This window comes from Vigna unguiculata, chromosome 3, assembly GCF_004118075.2.
Source record: "Vigna unguiculata cultivar IT97K-499-35 chromosome 3, ASM411807v1, whole genome shotgun sequence".
In the NCBI taxonomy this organism is placed as follows: domain Eukaryota; kingdom Viridiplantae; phylum Streptophyta; class Magnoliopsida; order Fabales; family Fabaceae; genus Vigna; species Vigna unguiculata.
The window spans coordinates 2228601-2248388 of NC_040281.1; the positions used below are offsets into that span (position 1 = coordinate 2228601).

Genomic DNA, 19788 nt, shown 5'->3' on the forward strand with positions numbered 1-19788 from the left:
TTAAAATATGTTTAATAAACTTCCTTAATAAAATATACTATTGTGACATAAGAAAAAGACTTTCAGATATGAGAATAAAATATATTACTTTTTGTATTAAACATATGTATCTTTTTCTACCAATCAAACAGAATATTGATAAAAGTCTGAGTGTTATAAAACTATTGTACTCGAATAAAATTTACAAATATATTTTAAAAGTGATGCAACAAAATAAAACCTAAGAAAATTAAATTAAAATATTGTACAATAGAGATATTCTAATATATTTTTGAAGTAGTGAAATATAAATACATTTTATTTTTATGACAATTTATTTTAGTGACGTAACTTGTGATAGAGTCTCAAGTAGAATCTATGGTAGAGCTTGTGATACATTGTGATAATATTCATATTGTAAATGAATATTCTTTTTGTTAATATTTAAGTGTTTTCAATAATGGTGAATCAATGGAATTTGATTTCTTAATTGATATATTTTTAATAAAGATGTTAATTTCGTTATAAATAATTTGCGGAGTTTATAAAAACTTAATTCATCTCATAGTAAGTTTGAGACAATTTATAATTTTCTGACGTCGAATAAAATTCTTTTTTCTAAAGAATTCAATTTATATTTTAAATGGATTTATATATTTCATAAGGAGATTCTAATATCGTGATGAGACATTTTAAACTGCTAGAAAACCCCTAGGATAAACCATCAAAGAAGTTATTAATGTAACATAAGGAATCAAAAGTTTTTTATGCTTTTTTGTAAAAGAAATTGTGGAAAAGTTAATCTTAACTGCTATTCATATAGAATTTTACAAATGACTTTCATACGTTTATTTAAAATAATAGACTTTATCTGTAACGTTTCATCAAATATATTTTTTTATTATAAATTTGGTGTCCTCCCGATATTTTGGGTTTTATTTACTTTTATTTTAAAAAATAAAATTTCCATTATGTAATAACTGCTGTTTGACTTTGAAACATCAGCATTTATGAAAAATTATGGTCAGTAATTTGATCTTATTTTAAAATATAGATATAAAAATAAATAAATAATAATATGGTTTGTTCTTTTCTTACATAAGATGTGAACTACAAATCTCGCATTCATTAATAATTTGTTTTTGAATATAGAAATTGTAGTTTTTTAACCATAGATAAAAAGCATTTAAATTGAGAATTTAATTTGAATATTTTTGAGTTGCATGGTTTTTGTCAATCAATGTGACTAATCAATGAAATGGTCAATTGCTTTAATCGGTGGATATGATATGAGTGACATTATTTTCCTCTTTACCCATAGACACTTTCATAGTCACACACACCACTCAATTTTTAATATTCTCATCACTTTTCTTGGTAAAATTATTATCACTCCTTTAAGCGACAAATCTTTTCCACCTTTTACACTAAAGTTATTGAGAGCGACCACCAAATTGCATAAGACATGCGTTATGCTCTCGTTTTTTCCTCAAGTCTTTTTCATTTTTAAATATTATAAGTATAAAAATTATATAGTTGTTAAATTGTATATTATTTTATATAAAAACTTCTGATAGTTTTTTTACAAATTACTAACGTCTGGTCTAAAATATTATATTTTCAATGTATTTTAATTACCTTTTTTTAATATTTGATTACGATTTCTTTTCGACACATTATGGTAACGTTTGTTAATTGATAAAATGTAAAATATTATCATTACATTTGAAACTCATGTTAGAAATAATTAATGTAAATTATAACTTTTTATATAAATATTTTAAAACTAAAGTTATATTACAGTCAGATTAGATTTTTGCACCTCTTTATAAATTTAAAAAATAAAATGATTACCTTTAATCCAAAGAATGTCTTCTAAAAATTGATTATACAACCTGTAGCTTTACAGAAGCTTTTAAGTGAAAAATATTTAAAGGAATGATATGGTAAATTAGTCACAGTACATCCACGCTCTTATAATGTAGTAATTTAGCAATAACCAGTTGCATCTTATCGCCAATTCCAATCAAGTGCAACAAGAAAATTGATAAAAATACACTTTATAATACACTCAATTCTAAATATTAAAACTCCCTTAACAACCAATAACAGTATGAGTAAGTTCAATTGATAGTATGTGAAAACCAAAGAGATTGTGATTTTAATAAATTTTAACAAATAAACTAAGTGTCTCAAATTGATCCCAACATTTCTAAGGGGTAACAAATAACACAATTTTATTTTGGTTTTAATAGTTGATTGGAATAAACAGCAATATAAATTTTCAAAACAAGCATGAGAAAAATATGAAAAGAATTGCGGGAGTACATCATGAATCCATCACCAGCTTTTCGACATCTCAAGAGAACAACGCAAGGTTCATCCCGCTTTCAACTACAAGGGGGTTATTGTGACTTATGAAAGCTAAGCACTAGGGTTTAAACCTTTTCCCCAAATGAAAAAAACTCAGAATAACAAAAATTGCCTTGTAGAATGCTATATTCCAGTTTATGTCCAGAGCAGCTGGCTTTAGGAGTAGGAGTATATAAGCACTGATAAAATCTACACTTTCAAGTGGTTTTGTCAGAAATAATAACCGGTGAAAGTAAATCCCCTTCCAACAATCTCGCCAGCGCAGAACCATGCAAAGCATTCCAGGCCAAACAAAGCAGCAATACCTGCATCTTCCACCTTTAGGTCTTTCCTGCTCTTCCATAAATTCTTGGCATAATCAAGTTCCTTCCAGAATGACTCTGTACGACCCGGAATACTGCAAAACATTTAAAGAGTTATATGTAGCTGCAAGGGTACCCAAAATTAAATTTGCATACAACAGACTTCTACATACAGACAATACAGCATGCGGAATAGGTTTTCAGAGTTCATTATATCATTATTTTGCTGATTCACTAAAGATCGTAGTCAAAACTAGCATAATTGAAAACACATGCCAGATTTGAAAAACATATAAAAGTCAGTCACGTAAGCATTGACAATGACGAGGGCAGAAAAAGAAGAGCTCAGAATTGTTAATGTGATTACACACCAACTAACAATAAGTTAGACTTAAAAAACTATAGGTGCTTACAATGGCAAGCACATTATTTGGTGCTAAATTCAAGTCATACAGTTGTTAAACCAAGCTATGATGAAAAGACTTGCATTATAATCATATACTGGCAATCAGATAATTTCAATAAAAAAGTTTCCCGTTAACAATATTTCAATTTTATATAAAATCAAAGTCACATAAAAAGTTATTTAAGATCGGGGACTAAATTTACACACTTCAAGCACTTAGTAGACAAAATGCAACAATACAAACTCAGTACAGATGTCACAAGAATGTACACAACAGCGATCTGTATTTGGCAGTATTTTACTTAAGCACGTAACAATCAAGTCCCAGTGAAGGGTTTGGAAACCATTGGAAGCAGTTATTGTCTGTCATGAAAATGCACATACATTCAATTGTGGGCATGTTGGTGTAAATCCAAATCAGGTTACTAAGTTAAGCATAAACAAGTAAAAGTCGCACGATAACAAGCACCGGGTGTCAATCAGCATGACCACCATATGGAAAAAATTTGAAGCAATGAGACTTCGTTTCCAAAATATGCATGTCTTTGTACTGTGATGTAGATAAATAATTATTAAACTGTAATAGATATTTATTTTACTAAATGCTCATTGTTTATTGCAAATGTATAGAGCTGCTAAAGAGATGCGTAGTTTGGTATACTTTGTATTTAGACATTCCATTAATTATAGTCAGTGGAAAGTCAATAACTTCACACCTTAAAACTCAAAGAGTCCAGCTAGTTCTCAAAATCTACAGGCTTGTAGTTTGTACATCTAATGCATTTAGAACAATATTCACTAAATTATACAGCGAATATATTTCTGGTGTTTCTTCCCAACACAAGACTATCCGAGGTGGACTCTCCACACAAACCCCTTATCTCCAATACCTCCCCATCCCATCCCCATATTTCCCTTACGATCCAATACTAACTACAAAGTCTGATCTAAACAGATTTCTGGGTTGAATCAAATTAACATTTCAGTGCTGAGAAAGGACTGATTTTAAGTACATGGTCACTAGCACATTTTTAGTATCTACCAACCCTCCTTGCAAGAAGCAAGATGCTTCATACACTGTTCATTACCTTTTTCAAGAGTCAGCTTCCCCGACCCTAATTGACTCAAACAATCAACCTTCCATGCCTACGTGGTGTGAACTTATCCAACCTAAGTCTCAGGTAATGGGTTGACTGACTTGGTGCTTGTTTTGCTCAACCTATTTTGGAAGAATAACCGATTATTTTTTCCATCTTTATGAGAAATCTTATAATAAATAAGCAATTTTTTCCCAAACATAATCATATTCTATACCACATGATCAATATAAGCCCCCCCCCCCCCCCAGCTTCGAATTATAGCTTCACTGAACCCAGGAGATCATAGGAACCACGATAGAATTTTATAATAAATATGCAAGAGAGTCCCTCTTACCCTATCTCCTTAGTATACAAACACAGAAGAAAATAGCAGATTTTTCCCCATGTACTAGTCGTGAGACATTAACTCCAAGTATGGTCTCACAGCCAATCCAGATATAAGCCCTCCACATTCAACATAAAACAGGTCAATATCCAAAAAAATGATCACTAACAACAAATTTGTTGTAATTTAGAATATTGATGACTGAGAGCTTATATCTCATAGTCCATATTTTAGAAACTCAGTCAAAAAGGGCAAAACCAACATGATACAGCAGTATAAAGTAGGTTAGAACCTGCAACCAAATCATTCATGACGTTTCCCCTAGTCTATCAAAAAGAAGTAAGAAGCCATTAGACGACATGACATGACGAGAAACCTCCCTGTGTATTTAAGTGTGTCAACAAATTATTTGAATCAATAAAAGATGGCCAACAATCATATACGATAAAAGAATTTCATACAGTGAATCCAGACATAAACATTATTTGGGGGAAAAGAGGTAGTTGGAGAAAATATAACCTAGCAAGACGGGTGTAAAACAATTGTTTTGAAAGCAGGTTGACTTTCTCTACTGTAGGAGGCTCCTGAATGTATTGCTTGTTCTGCTCCAACAATTGCCTGTAGTAGTTACTTCCGTGTTTGGCTACAAGTTGAGATGCTTGACATGCTTTGGACTGCAGCTGGTGCAACTTTGACGCCATCAAGTCTTCAAGTTAAGTATAACAAAAACCCTAGACCAAAGGGAAAAGGCCATATCAGAATAAGGCATAAGGGCAGAGATATACTTCAAGGACTTACTTGAACAGACTTCTTCAAAACCATTTCTAGAAATAAGAAAGAAAAATGAAATGAATTTCTTCATAGGCTAAAACTAGCTTATGCATAAACTAATCTGTAGAAATTCTCTCACATCAACTTTTCTACACAACAACTTTCATCTCGTGCATGAGCCAATTTTAACTCATGACTTTTATTTCCTTCTCCTAGACATGACTTACACAGGTGTTTATTTAAACAGACCCTGCATGCCATAAATTCTTCTACTAACACTGATAATAGTAAGGATAAAAGGAAAATCAACAGCTAAAGGCTTAATCTTCAGGTAATACCTAGAACACGACATGGCCATTGACACTAAATGTTGCTGCCTCATCCATTTCTATTCCTAAATTAGGGGCATTGGCCCTGCAGACGATGTTTTACAAATAACTAAACTAAATTAAATAAATATACAAGAGGAAGAAAGAGCCCAATCCCATAAAACGTAAAGGTTTATTAGCTCAACATCCCTCGTTCCAGCAAAGTAATATACCGGACCCACAAAGAAAAAATGTTCTACAAATCAAAGTGTTGTTATTATACCATGTAAACCAACAAATAAAAAAAAAAAAAACTCAGCAATGACAATTCCATTCTAGTCTCTCAAAGGATTAATTTCATTAATCCACGGATACTTAAACAAACAAAAAAAAAATCTAGCCACCAAGTTAAAACCCTAAATTATCAACATTTCACGTTACAACCAAATAAATAATATAAAATAAAGTTGGGCGATACATGTATAGATGGAACGTAGTTGAGTTTAGGGGAGAAAATGACAGACATGATAGTGAGAGAGAAGAGGATCGGGTAGAGAAGATAAAGGAGATCTGAAGATGAAATACAAAAGCAAAAGAACGAGGAAAAATATGTCAAGTGCAGATATCAGGGGATGGATGTAATGGAAGAAGAAGAAGAAGAGAGGGGAAGAGTGTTGCCTTGTGAAGATGAACGGTGCAGTGATCGGAAATCGCTGAGATAGCTCTCCGTCGCCGCCGGTGAGTTGCGACGCAGCAAGCACTAAGGATGCTCTGTTTGACTCTATGCTTTCACTCTTAACCTTTTGTTGTGTTTTGCCTTCTTTTCTGTTCATTTCGTGCTTTCCAATCTTCAATTTCATGGGTTAGTTTTGGGCCGTCTGAGCTACGACCACAATCCATATGGATCCCACTATTGGCACCCCTGTATTGCTATTTAAAGTCCTCAAAACTCTGAAAACATCTCTATGTAAGGAATCATTCAAACATTTGTAAAAGACAATTTACGCATAAGAAATTATGCACATTTTAGTACTCTTGCTTTGGATCCTTGTACAATCTCACATGACCGTGTTATATTAATATTAATAATTAATATATATATATATATATATATATATATATATATATTATCTTTTCTTTATTCATCAAGTGAGAAAAGCATAATAAATAATGACTTATTATGATGGCTGTCATCTGGTAAATTGATGGATGATATCTTTATAATAAAAGTAATAATTATTATATCAAATGAGAGGAGACTCAAGTGAAAATGACAAATTTATTATAGTAAATGTAGTAAAGTCATAGAGTTCCCTGAAACACAATGACACAAATGTAATTATAACGAAAAGTCATAATATGTTTAAATTCTTATGAACTAAATTAAATAAAAAAAACACAAATGAAAATTAGATTAAATCAAATAAATATACTACAAAATTAAATTAAAATCGAGACAATAATAATTACAAGTCCGACATTGAAAATACTTTCTAATTGTTAAATTATTAATATTAATTAATATTATTATAACATTAAATTGTTACTATTATTTCTTATTCATTTAATATCTTAAATTAGTGATTTAAATTAATTTGAAGTTACATTTATTATATTAATTTAGTATAACAATTTCAAACTATTTTTAATTTTAATTTCATTAAATATTTTTAAAACGTAGAAATTAGGTCAAAATTCAGTACTAACAAATCCAAGTTGGATTGGTCGCAAAGAGACGTTGAGTAAACAAAATGACGTTGGGTTTGTTTTAGTATTTGTTTTTTATTTTTTGAGAAAAAAATTCCCACCCTTTTCTTAGGGTATTTATTAACATTATTACCTTCAACTTTTTCAATCAGTGGTAGATTGAGCATGGCTAAAATGGACGGAAGCGTGGCGGCAACGGTGGTTTTCGACTTCGATCGAACCATAATCGACGATGACAGTGACAGATGGATCATCACTGAGTTGGGTCTCACCCACCTATTCAACCAACTTCGCCACACCATGCCTTGGACCTCTCTCATGGTATAGTAATACAAGTGCATGAATCCTGCAATTGAAACCCTCCATTCTCATTTTCGTGTTCGAAATTTGATTCAGGATAGGATCATGGAGGAGCTCCACTTGCACGGAATCACCGTCGATCACATTGCAGAGTGCCTCAAAAGAACCCCCTTGCATCCCAACATTGTTTCAGCCATCAAATCTGCACACGCTCTCGGGTAATTTAACCCTCTTCTCTGTTTTTCATCTTTAAATTTTGGTTTTGCTTTAACCTGACGCGTGATATTTGAATTTGCAGGTGCGACTTGAGGATAATTAGTGACGCAAATATGTTTTCAATTCGTACCATTCTGGAACACCATGGTTTATTAGGTTGCTTTTCGCAGATTAATACAAACCCTGGTTTTGTAGATAATGAAGGACGTCTTCGTGTCACTCCCTTTCATGATTCAACCTTGTCTCCTCATGCTTGTTCTCTCTGCCCTCCCAATATGTGCAAGGTCAGCATTAACTTGTTGCATGAAAACTTACATTAACTTTAATTAAACTGTACTAATAGCAGTTATCATTGAGGATGGATAATTTGATAGGAATTATTTCAGATTAGATACATGTTTTAAGATTTAATTTAGTTTAATTTAAATATGTATGAAAAATGAACTTTGTTTTTAAGTATGTTATTTACATGACCGTGGTCTTTTTTCTATCTTAGGGTTTAGTGATAGACCAAATTCGAGGTTCTTCTCCTGGAAATGAAAGAAAATTGATCTACCTTGGAGATGGAACAGGTGATTATTGCCCAACTTTGAGGCTGAAGGGAGGTGATTTTGTGATGCCAAGGAAAAATTATCCTCTCTGGAACAGGATTCAAAGTGACCCAAAATTAGTTGCTGCAGAAGTTCATGATTGGAGCAATGGGGAGGAGTTTGAGAGCATTCTACTCAACCTTATCAACAAAATAACCCCCACCACTACTGGGTAGGATAGATACTCACACCCTTCTCCTTCCTCTGTCTCTCTTCTACAATTGCAGCATTTTTTCTAATGGTTGAAAATAATTTTTATGACTTTTGACAGAAGATATTCTTCTAAAAACTAAAACTGTGAGTTTGACCAGTTTCTGGAACCAGTTTGGTGCTTGATCATTAATTTAAAGAAAAAAAAAAAAAAAGCTCATCTGAAAACTAGCTATAACTATTAGAGAACCCAACCAAAATCCATGAAAGATTTATTTGGAATGAACCATAAAAGGAAACATTATTCTGATGACCTTCTAATATTTCATACCATAGCACTCAAAGTATGATTAATGTTTGGTTTGATACTCAATCACTCTAGTCAGAGATTACAGGGTTGTAGCCTTGCACTTCGCAACGACCAGATCATTATAACTCATAGCTTCATGATCATCAAAAAATGAGATGTGAGATTGATAGTAAAGACATCTATGACTTTTATCATGTATTCACATGTTTAATGAAATGAGTAATAGAAAAGATATTTTAGCAAGTATATAACTCGTCTTTTATTAAGAACAGATATAACAGGTAAAGGATATTTTGTAATTGTATTATTTATGGTCATATACAAGTAAAAGTAGTTGTAAACTGATTAGATTTTTTTTCAAGAGATGTCAAAGTATCAACACTCTCAATGAAATGACTCTATGCATTGAACGAATCTTACAAATTTGTGGTTCAGAGTTACTATTTTATATAACCATATTTAAATTTTGTTTCATGTTCTCATGTTCCACTATTTCCGTTATGGACCTATAAACATAAATGTTGCTAGGTTTCCATATTTTATAAAAAAAAAGGTACATTTCGATATAGTATCTTCAAATGGTTATAGATTCTATATAATCTAGAGATCTAATATTAAAATAGAATATATAGATATAAATTACAATTTATAAATTAATTTTGTGGGATTATATAATCTAAAGATCTAATTAAATTAGAATATATAATATATCTAAATTGTATAAATTAATTTTGTAAATTTAAATTAGACGTAAACTTATATTTTAATATGATACTATCGAGCATTCTAAATTTATGAAAAGAGTCACACACCATATATGGTAGACGTTAAAGGATATTTGAAAAAATAAAAATTGTATAGGGTAAATGTGATGGGATATATTTAAAGAATAATAATATTTTGACTTATTTTTAATGATCTAAAAGAATAATTATTTTTTAATTATTTATTTTGATTTTTTTAATGATGTAAATAATTAGATTAATGGGTAAAAGATAAATAAGGAAAATGGATCAAAATATGGTCGAAATATTAGGAGAACAAGAGATACAACTTACAGTAAATATATACGTGAAGATAATTTTTTATGAACTAAGGATAAAGCTTAAAAATATAAAAGTAGGAACCATCTTAACTTAACAAATCCGTGTTATATGGTTTCATTAAATTCAAACCGACTTTCCAGTACAAAGCTTACAGCACAAATTAATAAATTAAATTTTAAAATATATTAAATAACATATGAAAACATATTTAGTTATTTTAGATAGAAATGATTAAAAATTAATAATAAGCTATAAGTTATAAACTACGTCTATTTTTAACAACATTAACATTTTTGTAAGTGTATAAATCAGAACAAAATTTGAAATACTAATCTAGAAATTAAAACAAAATATTTTTACGTGTATAAACTAAAAGTAAAAGTTACACATATATAAAATTTCAAATTAAAAAGTAGAGATATAGAATCTAAGTCAACATTAAAAAGATGTTCCCAAAGTGTTTCTAATTAGAAAAATAATAAGACAAAACCTGGTGGATGATTTCATTATTCTTTTCTATTTTTAAAGAAAAAAACTCGTCCTCATTTCATTATTATATATAATGAGTATACGCTTTTTTTTACTGGATCACGAATATATCTTATTTGTCATTGTTCTAATATTAATTAAACGATTTTATACAAAAATAAAATAAAATCACACTAAATAAAATATGATATTATTAAACTTGGAGTAATTTTCAAATGTCCAATAAATTCTAATGAAATATCTTCTTTTATACTAATAAAGATTAAATCACATTAGTCGAGAGAAAATAAAATAAAATTAGTAATAATTTGAATTTAGAGATAAATCTTTTATATTTTATATTTATTGTTAGATTTCAAATCAGTTATTAATGAAAATTGTTTTAGTAAAACAATATTTTTTAAATAAATATGTAATCAAAATTTTGATAAAAGAAAAAAAGTGAGTGAATACAAAACAAACTAAACATAAACAATTAAAAGAGAGAAAAAGATGCATAATATATATATATATATATATATATATATATATATATATATATATAATTTTTAGGTATCTAAAATATAAAAATTTTAGTAATTTAAAAAGGATAAAAGTAAATATTTAAATGAGAATAAATATATATATATATATATATATATATATATTTATATTCTTATTCCGTGTCTATATCTAATTTAAATAACTCGATCAATATAAAAATTTCACATCTAAAATATTAAAATATAAAATGCTTATAGTTATAAATAATAAATGAATATGCAAATCTTAATTTTAAAATTATTACCTTGAGACATTGCTTAACATTGTCTAGAATAGAATCCAAATTTGAAAGTTGTTGTATTTTGTATAAAAGAAAAATTTGTCTTGAAAGTTCGGAATTCCTACTTCCTCCTATAATGAACTGTGATAAGCTGTAAGGAAATGTGACAACCTCAAACAGCTGTGCCACGTTATATACAATACAATAGTGCTCTTATGTTCTCCATTTCAAACCCAAGGTACCCAATTAGTTACACCTAACCTCAATTAAAATTAGAGTAAATTACATACATAGAATATTTAATATTTAAACTTATATATAGTCCAACAAATTATTAAAGTTTTTGTTTTGAAATTGATGAAAGTCTCGTATCGACTAGAAATAAGACGATTTCATAATATATAAGTAAGGTGTAAACTTTACCTTACAAGTCGGTTTTGTGAGATTGAGTTAAGCTTAAAGTCCACTTCTAATAAAAACACATTTTAAATTTAATCTTTTTTTTTCACAACTCTTTCCGATATCAAAATAATACATGCAGAAAAAAATAGTAGAAAAAAAAAAAAGAAAGCAATGAAAAATTTCAGTGTAATTATGAGGATGGTAGAAATATATCTTTTAACTCTTTTAATCTACTATGAGTATGACTTTATAATTGAGGGGGTAGATGCATGCAAACACATAAATCATCTTTGTATATGGTATTTGAATAAAATTTACACAAACATTAGATTTGTAAATTGTATACGCAAACACTTAATTTATTTTGCACTTTTTCATAATTAACTTAATATGAAAATGGAGATTCTATTTTATTAATTTGTTAAAATAGTACATTGAAATATGTGTAATAAGTCTTTAAGCATACATATGAGTACAAGCATGAAAATTGACAAGAAAAGTTGTTATTTAACTGCACATGGGTTGGAATCTATCTCGTATAAGGATGAGCATAAATATAATTTACTACCCTACTATAATATTATTACCTATCACCATGTGTATTACAATTAAATCACTATATATTTATTAATTTTTGGTATCTTTTGGAGGTCTTTGCAAGTCTTTGACTAAAAGAAAAAGAAAACATTATGCTTTTGTATTTTTGTTAGGATTGGAGAAATAATAAATAGTGTTGATCTACATAGCACCATATCATTAGTGAAGTCGCATAAAATCTTAACGATAATATGTCAAATTTTACATAATATAAATTTGTATAAATATGTTATTTAATTATTAAATTTTTATATATATTATGAAGGCTTAATTAAGTTTTAAATTCTAATAAATTTATATATTTTTAATTGAGTTTCTATTAAAAAATTTATAACACTAAAAAATTATATTTTTAACGAGTCCCTTCTACCATTTAATTTTTGTACTCATCGGAATGAGAAGATTATTATATTATCTTATTACCTTAATAAGTTGTCTTCATATTGTGTTAATATTAAATGACTTAATTTTTAGTTAACATAACACGCAACGTTCATGAACGTAAACTGAAACAAAGAGAAAAACAAAACTCGAAATTCCTGTGGAACTAGAATACATTATTCACTCTCATTTATATATGAAAATCAGAGTTATCATTTCCATAGTTTGATGAGTGATCCTAGATTGAGATGCATAAGTTTTGTTCGTAATTAATGAATTTCATTTCGATCGGTTCAAGTTCATAGTTTGTTTTTCCAAATGAGTAGTATTATAGACTCCAAGTATTCGAAACTTTACGACATTTGCATTTCTTGATTTTGCACAAAAGAAATCTTTGTTTTGCAGTACTCTCCAGATTTGATTACTACTAAAAAATTTCATATGAGAATTTTTTACAAATTTATTACAAAAATTTGTAGGAAAAAATATTTTTTTTGTTTTTTTTTAAGAATCAGGTAATTTTTTTTGTAAATAATTATTTTTTACAAAATTATAAAATTCGTAAATATTTTTTACAAAATTTATTATAAAAAATATTTTATACAAAATATTAAAAAAAATTGACAATAATTTTTTATAAATTTTTTTATAACAAAATTTATAAATATTGAATAAAAAAAATTCAAAATAAAATTGATAGGAAAAACGAGTTTTTTTAATAATGAATTTTGCAAAAGTTCGCGTAGAGCTTCATTCTTACCTTTATTTCGGTCGTCCAACACAATATTTAGGTTTTCTGTTATTGTCCCTTTTATTTTCATTTAACTTATTATAAACTCACCTGTTAAGTTAACTACATAATATCAACACAACATAATATGTGGAGATAACTAAGTAAGATAGTAAGAAAAAAATTACAATCACTTAGTTAACCTAAAAGAATTAATGATAGGAAGTTAATTGAAAAATGTAAGATTTTTGAATCCTAACTAAAAAATAATAATTAAAAATACTTAAATTTATCATATTGAAACTTAACTAAATCTATTTTAGAAAAAGATAAATTTAAATAACATTTAAACTTTTAAATAATTTTGCATTATGATCTAATTAACAAGAACATAAATTCAACAATTAGATTGGTTAAATTTGCATTATTTAAAAAATTATTAAGAGTATAATTTATCCAAGTTTTATATTTGTTGTAAATCATTCTTATATTACATACACGAGTTTATTATATACAGACATATATTAGATATCCTGTTCAACTTTGATCCTATATCGAAGACACTAGTTCCTCACTGTTGCCAAAGAGGTTACTTCTTTTTAGATCGATATGTACTTGAATTCACGAAACTAGTATCTTATCAGTCTATGCAATATTAATTATATAATATATATATATATATATATATATATATATATATATATATATATATATATATATATATATATATATATATAATAGAAATCATAACTCCTATGAAACAAGTTTGAGCAAAGCTTGATTATGCACTATGGAGTGTTCTGTAATGACATCAATCTTTCACTTCAACCATCAATGCTTCTTGCCCCCACCAAATGTATACCAAGCAAAGTGGGCATAATAGAGTCAATGGTGGCCTTAGGCCATTCTTTCACAAAGGAAAAATTTTCTCCCCTTAATCATACCAATTGCCACCACGAAAGCAACACTCTACTAAATATTTCTCATTTTACCTCTTTCTATATTTCTATTTATTGCATCTTCTTGTGCCAAATGTTGAGTGGGGATTCACTTAAACTGAGGTGTAAGTAAGTTCCTACTCAATATTGCTAAATTAAATAATCTTAATAGTGCAACTTTCAAAGAGATTTCAGTTCAATGCCTTGTAACTTGCACAAGATGGTACCTTCCCACTTAGTTAAAAAAAAAAATCCACATGTAGCGTCATCAATGCACTCTATTTGACAACTATAGAGAGTGATTTCTAAGCAAAAAACTTTGTGATCATTTGCTCATAGTATAATACTACTAGTACTTTTAATATCCATTTCCCTCGGTTCAAGCGACATATTTTACACTGCTCATTCATGCATTACCTTTTTCATCTGCATAATTTTCGGTACCCGGAAATGGCTTGAACTTTTTCGGGTTTCTAAGAAGGGAACTAACTTCAGTGGTTTACATGATTAACATGGCATGGTCCTTTTTTGCATTCAATTTTGGGATTAGTGAACAGAATTTGTCTCTACACTCTCACCTAAAAACTGTCCATTTCTTCCTGTCCTTACTTGATTGGAAATGATCCCTTTTTTTAATTTCAATTTTCAAAGGCGCTTGTTGTCTCAATCATAATGCACAAGATGTCAGAAGAAAATGGAAATAATCAGAGATGGATGGGGTAATGGATTATGTTCCCATCGCCTCACGCACTCAACGTGAATTGGGCATCCCTGGTTTTGTAATTTTATGTCATGTAATGTAACAAAAACTGTCCTTTCTTCTGTAGCGGTGGAGTCACTGTTAAGCGTGGATTTTCACTTGTTCTGTGTGTGCTTTAACTGGAAGGTTGTTTAACTAAAGTGCCTTGGAGTGTGTGGCCTGCTACTTTTTCATTTCTGGGTAACACAAAAGAAGAACACCTTGGTTTCCGAGGTTGTTTCTTGTCACTGTTCATTGGTGCAAAGTTGCAATATTTTTGCCGATTCAGCGTTTCACATGGCTTTTGGTGGTTGATTCTGCTACCAAGTTGAGGATTTGAGATGAGCAACCAAAAGGGTCGTCGTCATGAAGAAGAAATGGGCACCTCAGAAACCACCGGAAAAGTGGTTGTGGTTGCAGTTAAAGCTTCCAGAGATATTTCAAGAACTGCTCTGGTGTGGGCTTTGACTCATGTTGTTCAACCAGGGGATTGCATTAAGCTCTTGGTGGTTATTCCAGTTCTTTCTTCAAGTATTGCTTACTTTCCTTCATTCTCTTTCTTTCAATTTATACCCAATTGCTTTGGCTCTTTCTTAGTTACATTAGTTTCACACTCAATGGCTTTATAAAACCGAGTTAAGAAAAAGTAAAACTAGAAGATGAATACAGAGAATGAGGCTCTGGGTGGCACATTTCACACAATTTTGTTTTGAACCTTGTCGCTGCTAAAGATCTGAACAATCCAGAATCCTGTTCTACTCATTCTTGTATCGAGGTTCATAACTTCCTATATAATTTCTGCATTTGCAGGCAAGAGGGTATGGGGATTTTCAAGATTCACCACTGATTGTGCCTCAAGTAATTGGAGATCCAGTTTAGGCACTGCTTCAGATCAGAAAGAAGTTATTACAAAATCCTGTTCCCAGTTAGTGCTTCAACTCCATGATTTTTACGATCCAGAGAAGGTTCGGACATAACATTGTATATTGTTTATTTGCTTCTTTATGTCTGTAGTGTTCGGCTTTTCTAAAGTGTCAAACAATTTACACAGATAAAGATCAGAGTGAAGATTCTTTCTGGTTCTTCATGTGGAGGTGTGGCCGCTGAGGCCAAGAGAGTTCAATCAAGCTGGGTTATATTGGACAAGTAATTTCTAACTTTTTGTTAAAAGATTGTGTTTTTGTTGCTTAATGCATCTGTGAAATTTTCCCAATTTCTCATTTGCAGAAAGTTGAAACATGAAAAGAAATACTGCATGGAGCAGCTGCATTGCAACATTGTAATCATGAAGCGATCCAGGCCAAAGATTCTGCGCTTGAATTTGAACAGTTCACCGAAAATGGAACTAAACACGGGTTCTCCATTGAAGCTTGGAAGAAACTTGACAGAGAACACAGAAGATGCTGAAGGTATAATTAGAGGTCCAGTTGTTACTCCTGCTAGCAGTCCTGAACAAGGGTCACCACCGCTAACTGCAACTGATGTTGGAACATCATCGATATCAAGCTCAGATCCTGCAACTTCACCATTTTTCCACTCCCACAACTACGAGAAACAAAGGAGAGGTTTCACCTTGGTTCACGAGGGACTCACCAACCTAGAGGATATTGAGTCTGACTCCGAGACTGAAAAGCTCAGCATGTCGTCCAAGAGTTCATATTTTCAGCCATGGATTGCGAATGTGATTTGCATGGATGGTGGTGACGAAGACAACATGGGAAGATCAAGCGACAAGAGTTTGGCCACTGCCTACGAGGCTTTGCTTGAGAAATTCTCGAAGTTGGATGAAGATCCTATACTGGGAATGCTCAACTGTAAGATTGATGTGAATTTGAGCAAAAGTGTTAGAGAAGCAATTTCACTGGCTAAAGGTTCAGCTCCTGGCCCTCCTCCGTTGTGCTCCATTTGTCAGCACAAGGCACCGGTTTTTGGCAATCCACCACGGTGGTTTACGTTTGCTGAATTGCAACTTGCCACGGGTGGTTTTTCACAGGCGAATTTCTTGGCCGAAGGTGGTTTTGGTTCTGTGCACCGTGGAGTGCTGCATGATGGACAAGTCATTGCTGTGAAACAGTATAAATTAGCCAGCACTCAGGGAGATAAAGAGTTTTGCTCAGAAGTAGAGGTCTTAAGCTGTGCACAACATCGCAATGTTGTGATGCTAATCGGGTTCTGCGTGGAGAATGGAAGAAGATTGCTGGTTTACGAATACATCTGCAATGGCTCTCTGGATTCTCATCTCTACAGTAAATTCCTCTGCATTTTGTTCACTTTTATGACAGCTTTTTTTTTTTTTTTTTTCTTTTCATACGGATATATTTTACTTCAGGTGTATAAGTAACCCCTTTTTATTATGGTTATGAGGTTAGTCACTCTGAACCAAACTATTGGACCAAACTATCGGTTTTGATATTGATATCAATGTTAGTGTTATGAGTCTTTATTCTTATATAGTGTTTAACTTTGTCTTTTTTATCCAATGTAGAACTTTTGATTCATAATTGAACTATTTCAAAGACTAAGTTCTTCAAATTGACATTTTATCTCCTAAGTATCAGTAGAGAAGTTGAACCCAAAATCTTTGACTCTCTGTTTTAACTTTTATCACTAAACCAAACTTATAACTTCGAAATTCTAAGGGGTGATTTGGATTTGCAGGACGAAAGCAGAATGTGCTGGAATGGTCTGCAAGACAAAAGATTGCAGTTGGAGCAGCTCGTGGATTGAGATACCTTCACGAAGAATGTAGAGTGGGTTGTATTGTGCACCGTGACATGAGGCCCAACAATATCCTCCTCACTCATGATTTTGAAGCTTTAGTACGTATTTTTCTTGAATTTTGAATGGTTTGGTGTTGATGATAATGGTATTAGGTTTGTTTTATAATATGAAATGTTGTAATTGATGTTAGGTGGGAGATTTTGGGCTTGCTAGGTGGCAGCCAGATGGAGACATGGGTGTGGAAACCAGAGTGATAGGAACATTTGGGTAGTGGCAAATGAAACCCAATTTCTTTTTCTCCTTTTTCCTTTGATTAGTTGTAAAAAAAGTTGCTGATGATGAAAACCTTTGCTCTTTAAAGGTATTTGGCGCCAGAATACGCTCAGAGTGGTCAAATTACTGAAAAAGCTGATGTGTACTCCTTCGGGATAGTACTGCTGGAACTCGTCACAGGAAGAAAAGCAGTGGATATAAACCGTCCCAAAGGCCAACAATGTCTAAGTGAATGGGTATCATTTTTTTACCCACTTTTCTATCTTTTTATCTGCATTTTTTCTCAAGTACTTTTCGCCCAATAAGATGAAATTGTAGTACAGGAAATAGTTGAGTCAAAGTTTCATATTTGATAAAAAAGACAAAGTTAAACACTATATAAAAATAAAGACCCATAACTTTGTTATCTTAAAATTTTAGAGGTAAAAGTTTCAAATTCATTGTGTGATGGGTTGAAATGTCTGGTGCATAGGCAAGGCCATTGCTCGAAAAACAAGCGATTTATAAACTAGTTGATCCGAGTTTAAGAAACTGCTATGTTGATCAAGAGGTATATCGTATGCTGCAATGTTCCTCTTTGTGTATTGGACGGGATCCTCATTTAAGGCCTCGAATGTCACAGGTTGGAAAATCAATTAAAATTACATTTCCCTCTTATCATTTTTCCATTCTAATGTTAATTTTAGTTACAAGACTATACAGTGGTTCATGCATTTTGTTATATGTAGGTGCTGAGGATGCTGGAAGGTGACATTCTAATGTGATTGCATATCCAATTTTCCGTTTTCCTGGAACATTAGCGTATAATTAGAACATGAACATGAACAAGGATAATCATAACGACAACATTATTGTCTTGTGAGAAATTTCAGAGGACAATGCGGAGGATGCAGAAGTTTGAAGCTTCTTCTGAATTTTATCTTGTAAAAAGCTTAGTTTTTTCTCGTAGATTTTTTAGCAGTGCTGTAAATATTATCTTCGATTTTGTGGAGAGGAGCGTAATTGGAAGTGGTGTTAATTATTTAGTTCATTGTACAGAACAACATTTCAGTTTTGGTTAAATCTTTCTTCCCGGTGTAATGGCAATTTCGTGAAACAATTTTAATTTTAATTCGTACAAATCAAGTGGTCGTGGATGTCAAGCTGATAAGAATCCAGATTCTTTACTGACAACACTTTTTTTAGTGTTGTCATTTGTTAAATATTAAAAATACTTAAAAATATATTGTGTTAATATTTTAAATATTTTTTTAAGGTTTAATTAATCAGATGGTACCTATTTTCGTTCAGATATATCAGTTTGGTACCAGCTTCAAAAAATGTGTCAATCTAGTTTCAATTTTTGAAGAAATGTATTAATCAGCTTCCTTTCAGACAAAAATTATTACAGCCGTTAACTTAATTTATGACTTTTACCACTAAGTTTTAATCTAAATATTAATATTTAATTTTGTAAGTCATTTTAAATATCAATACCGTTAACGGTGCTAATCATTTTTTTGCTAAAAATGACCTAATTAATGCATCTTTTCAATAGTTGGGACTCAATTAACACCTTTTTAAAAGTGGGGACCAAACTGACACATTTAAATGAAAATAGGTACCATCCCACTAATTAAACCCTTTTTTAATATATTTTAATATATTCTTTCAATCATCCCAATCCTTCTACTTATAGAGTTATGGTGACTTTATTTTATTGGTGCTGGTTCCATAAGAGTTCTCAATTAGTGAGCATGGGCTCAACATTTGGTCTTGAGAGTTGGGCTCATGAATACGAGTAAGTCAATGGTTACTTTTTGCACCACTCTTTCCATTTTTAATTACTATTTCAAAGTTACCCTTATCTAGACAAAATGAGTATATTGATGT

General features: G+C 30.8%; 3 protein-coding genes across 3 annotated transcripts; 2 read left to right on the forward strand and 1 right to left on the reverse strand.

The window, feature by feature from the left end:
- Positions 1–2199: 2199 nt before the first annotated feature.
- LOC114178676 lies at positions 2200–6404 on the reverse strand. Its single transcript, XM_028064719.1, has 3 exons — positions 6243–6404; positions 5005–5216; positions 2200–2749 (listed from the first exon to the last, which is right to left on the reverse strand). Exons 2-3 carry the CDS (start codon positions 5184–5186, stop codon positions 2563–2565), a joined length of 369 nt encoding a protein of 122 aa, XP_027920520.1. The 5' UTR covers positions 5187–5216; positions 6243–6404; the 3' UTR covers positions 2200–2562.
- Positions 6405–7397: 993 nt separating this feature from the next.
- LOC114177073 (inorganic pyrophosphatase 2) lies at positions 7398–8765 on the forward strand. Its single transcript, XM_028062305.1, has 4 exons — positions 7398–7592; positions 7668–7789; positions 7870–8071; positions 8284–8765. The coding sequence occupies exons 1-4, from the start codon at positions 7437–7439 to the stop codon at positions 8551–8553; spliced, it is 750 nt and encodes a 249-aa protein (XP_027918106.1). The 5' UTR covers positions 7398–7436; the 3' UTR covers positions 8554–8765.
- Positions 8766–14566: 5801 nt separating this feature from the next.
- LOC114179305 (inactive protein kinase SELMODRAFT_444075-like) lies at positions 14567–19027 on the forward strand. The gene is made up of 9 exons (XM_028065594.1): positions 14567–15453; positions 15733–15887; positions 15974–16068; positions 16150–17168; positions 17581–17741; positions 17834–17910; positions 18005–18152; positions 18389–18538; positions 18645–19027. Exons 1-9 carry the CDS (start codon positions 15264–15266, stop codon positions 18678–18680), a joined length of 2031 nt encoding a protein of 676 aa, XP_027921395.1. The 5' UTR covers positions 14567–15263; the 3' UTR covers positions 18681–19027.
- Positions 19028–19788: the final 761 nt, after the last annotated feature.